The sequence below is a fragment of the Austrofundulus limnaeus genome, unplaced genomic scaffold (assembly GCF_001266775.1).
Source record: "Austrofundulus limnaeus strain Quisiro unplaced genomic scaffold, Austrofundulus_limnaeus-1.0 Scaffold273, whole genome shotgun sequence".
NCBI classification, from domain to species: domain Eukaryota; kingdom Metazoa; phylum Chordata; class Actinopteri; order Cyprinodontiformes; family Rivulidae; genus Austrofundulus; species Austrofundulus limnaeus.
Window position 1 is genome coordinate 94,569 of NW_013952675.1, and position 4,243 is coordinate 98,811.

A 4,243-nucleotide genomic window follows, 5' to 3' on the forward strand; every position below is an offset into this window, starting at 1 on the left:
CTCTCTGTCAACGCTCTCTGGTTTCATTTAAAAGAGTCGATCATCAGATATTGTCCAAGATTAACCTTCAGGGTGGATTTAGCTCGCTAGCAGCCTCGCATCAAGGACCTATCCACGTCATTTACCCAGAATGCTTTGCATGTAAATAAAATGGCCCCGTCCATGTTAAGATATATTTTTAAACTTTTAGTTTTAAAATTATAAAAACTGAACATCCTACAGTATTTTTACAGTCTTTATTTTACAGTTAAAATGTTTGTTTATTAAATAAAGTCTAATGTTACAACTAATCATGGATCCTTTAAAGGTTGTGTAGCTCAGAATTAAGAACTGAAGTTCTGCTAAACCTGTAGTTTCTCAGCTATTTGGGCAGAAAATCAAGGTGTTGTAACCATGAATGACTGCAAATCAAGATGACAAGCCAAAACAAGCAGTGAGCCTAAGCTAGAGGTTATGGAGAACAGTGACACAGTTTACCAAGATGAAAATATCTGCAGCTCAAATAACTTGTTACATCAAACATCTCATCAGAATGAGAACAGAAGGGCACAGCTCCACAGAAAAGCTCATGGTTAACCAATTTACTCCCCCCAACATTCATCAGATCYCCCCACTATGCAGAGATGCTGCCAGAGACCCTCATGTCTGCCTCTCACTTAAACCACAGCCTCTTCCAAGCAGCCAGACCTGCAACAGAGGAGGAGGGGGGGTCACCGAGGGGCCAAAGCAGAAGCTCCTCCCTCCAAAAACATGTTTCTGGATTATAATTTATGGATAACCAGAGCCGTACAGAGACGATACCTAAACTTTTCAAGACATGACGGCAAATTGCTTTGTTCTTTTATTAACAAATTATGTGACAATAATAAAAAAAAAGTCTCGACAACTAAACAGAAAAACTTGCATTGGCAACAAAAAGAACCCTTTCATAATATCTTTTGTTTTACTTTTAATTACAAACTGTTACGCTACACTATGTTGCCTAAATAGTTAAATTTCCGAGGAGCTACAGTTCAGAGTATAGTTCGATGGAAACCAAGACGAGCTCTAGTGTAACAAGAAGGAACAGTCTTCCTTCAATAGAGTTTCTGTGGGGTGAGCGTGTGAGCGACTTGGTCAACGATAAAATACATTTTTAGGTTGATGAGAGTTTTCAGCCGTTCTTGAATCTTTAAATGTTTGTTGTTTTTTTTTTTTTGGCTCTGAAGGTCAGAGGCTTCAGGTCACTTCATGAACTTAATTACATCCCGTGGAAACTGTAAAAATAAAACTAATGTTTGATGAAAGCCCAGTCTTTAAATCCTCAAATCCAAAAGAAACKCTCTGGTGAAGAAAATAAACTCGACACGTCTCCATTCTTCCAGCAGTTTCTGGGTAAACCCGTCCATTTTTTCCGTGAGCTGTGACGGACGACACGAAGGAAACTCAACGCGGGGTTGGTTTCAGACGGTGGCGGTGGGCGGGGCTTGCTGAGGATTGCTGGTGGCTGTGGGCGTGGCTTGTCTCGGCAGCGTGTACATGGCCCCCAGGAACTGGTCGGCGATGCGCCCGGCCTCTCGGAGCCCGCTGAGCAGGGCGCCGTGGACCGTGGCCGGGTAGTTTCTGATGGTGTGCTCGCCGGCGAAGAAGAGGCGCGGAACGGGCTGTGGAAAAAAAAAAAAAGAATAACTCAAACACTTAATTTTATATTCTAACATGGATCAGTGGTGGTGTCAGACAGAAATATTACTCGTCCACTTTAATCTGCACGCCAGCATCTAAACAGCTGGAAAACATCTGTGCTGGCATCAAAAACACACTTTGGTTAAAAACTGTGGGTAAGCTGGGATACCATCTCTGCCCACACACACACACACACACACACACACACACACACACACACACACACACACACACACACACACACGGTATGGGGAGGCTCACCTGCGAGGCTCCAGGAATGGCCGGGCCGGGCGTGATGGGCTGAGCCATCAGGTCGTAGTCGTTACCCGAGGAACCTGCCGCCACGTACGAGTAGGAGCCCCTCGCCCAGGGGTCGGCACGCCATCGAGTGACCACCGTTTCCTTTGGCTGTCACGACAAGAGGCAGCACCACGTGTATTTTAGAGGTTTCCATGATGACATTAGAAGGGACTCGCAAACATCTGGACAGATCCAGCGCTGGCCAGAAATGTTTYAAACCAAAAGCAAATGACTTCTAATGATGGGTGGTTTGGACGCAGCATGAGTGTGAGTGTTTCTCTATACAGCTGCTGGGTTTAAAGACCAGTTCAGGAATGAGTTCTACTTGAAGTAAAATAAAATAAGAAGAAACGCTTTGGTGATTAGAGGACTGTATTGAAAGTGAATCAGTCCTGGGAGGTAATTATCATATAAATGGTGGCCGAAGTCTCCGTGTGCAAACATACCTGAGGTACAGCGCTGCTTCCAAAGATGCCTTTAAGGATTGCAAGGCAGCGTCCTACGATGACATCGTCACTGATGTTCTCCATGATGCCTGCCGCCTCGCCGGCCATCAGAGCCAGCAGGATTGGGGCTGAAAAAGAGCAGTTTTTTTTTAATTGAACTTTTCTGTATATGTGTTTTTTTATAGCTCAAATGAAAATAATGTTGTTTAAATGTTAATAAAAACACAGTGAAATGACTATAAAACTTTTTTTCCCACAGTTGAACGATGTAAACTAGCAAACTGTGCATGTTTTGCACAAGCCGTTTAAAAACCTGCCCATACTTTTCTACATCCTTTCCAAATTTCAAATTCAAACCTAATTTCCCTCTGGGATCAATAAAGTATTTTTGAATTGAATTGAATTGAAATATGGAAGCTGCGCATGCCCTTCACACTAATGTACCCCCATACCATCAGCGAGGCAGACTTCTGAACTGCGCACTGAATGGTTCCTTGTCCTCTTTAGGACGTGATGTGTGGTTTCTCAAAAAAATTTATAAAAATATGAATAAATAACATTTTTCACTTTGCTTTAGTTCATTTTAAACAAGCTTTGGCTCAAAGAAGACAGCAGTGTTTCTGGACAGCGTTCACATGGCTCCTCCTTTGCATGATAGAGCTTTATCCAGTTTGGTGGGGTTGTAGGCAAACCATATAAACGGCAATGGTGCTGAGGTTACCACTTATTTTTAAAGCCTTTTGTTGCCCCATCCCTAATTTAAGATGTGTTGCTGCCACAAAATTAAATGGTACATTTCTTTTGTTTAAACATTTCAGCTTTTACAATGATCCCCTGTGAAGAAATTCTGGGTTTATAATATTTTACAACCACGACGTCCCAACTTTTGCAGAACTGGGTTGTATTCAGACAGCATCTAAACAACGCTCAGGACAAACTGTCACACTGTGCGACACGTGCGTCTCGTCACCTTTATAAAGGTTCCAGAAGAGGAAGAGTTCTCCTCGGCTCGCAGTGGTGGAGCCGACGTGACCAAACAGGTTCACGCTGGGATCCCAGAACACACGGTCAAAACACAACACCACCTGCAAGCATCAAACAAAAATGATCCACAGTTAGAGAACATGGTTAAAAAGAAAAAAAAATAGTCCCAAACTCTGAAGATAATCTTGTGGTCACAGATTTTCCTGACAAGAGAACGGCGGAGCGCCCTCTGCTGGCCAGACGGCAGCAGCTCAGATTGCATAATAATGCAGCATTCTTCTCTGTACTGCAGCAGCGTCAGATCTGCTGTCCTGCTGCAGATGACGAGGGCAGGAGCTGGTGGGCCGGGAGTGACGCAGGACAAAAAGTGTTGACGTTACTAATCTCTTCAACTGCACCTGCTCACACCACTGCTCTGATCCTCGTCTTCACARAGCACAGCGACAAACTGCTCCCAGGGTCACGTCGGATTTTATGTTCAACTCAGAAAATTAATGGATGAAAAGAAACAAAAACGTGTTTGTTGAAGGAACAGGAGTGTGGCCTGCGTCTTTGTAAGCAGTAAACAGAAAAGTCTTAAATGTCGTTGCGTTCCAGGTTATTAACCTGTGAAGGTCAAGCCTGCAGCATGATGACACTGCAGCACAAACACCTCAATAATAACCACATAAAATGATTCAATTATTATTCWATTCAATCTTTATAACTATGACAAACCTCTTCTGGTTAAAAACTCAAGACAGGTGCTGATGAAACATCTCATATACACTCACCGGCCACTTTATTAGGTACACCACGCTAGTAACGGGTTGGACCCCCTTTTGCCTTCAGAACTGCCTCAATTCTTCGTG

At 43.4% G+C, this 4,243-nt stretch overlaps 1 protein-coding gene across 1 annotated transcript; it reads right to left on the bottom strand.

The window, feature by feature from the left end:
- Window positions 1-828: 828 nt before the first annotated feature.
- LOC106526345 (lysine-specific histone demethylase 1A) lies at window positions 829-3,493 on the bottom strand (the record flags this gene model as incomplete). Its single annotated transcript, XM_014020933.1, is given in 4 exon segments — window positions 829-1,643; window positions 1,924-2,070; window positions 2,409-2,536; window positions 3,379-3,493. Coding segments are annotated over 4 exon segments (591 nt in total), but the record flags the coding sequence as incomplete, so codon positions are not given.
- Between the last annotated feature and the right edge of the window lie 750 nt (window positions 3,494-4,243).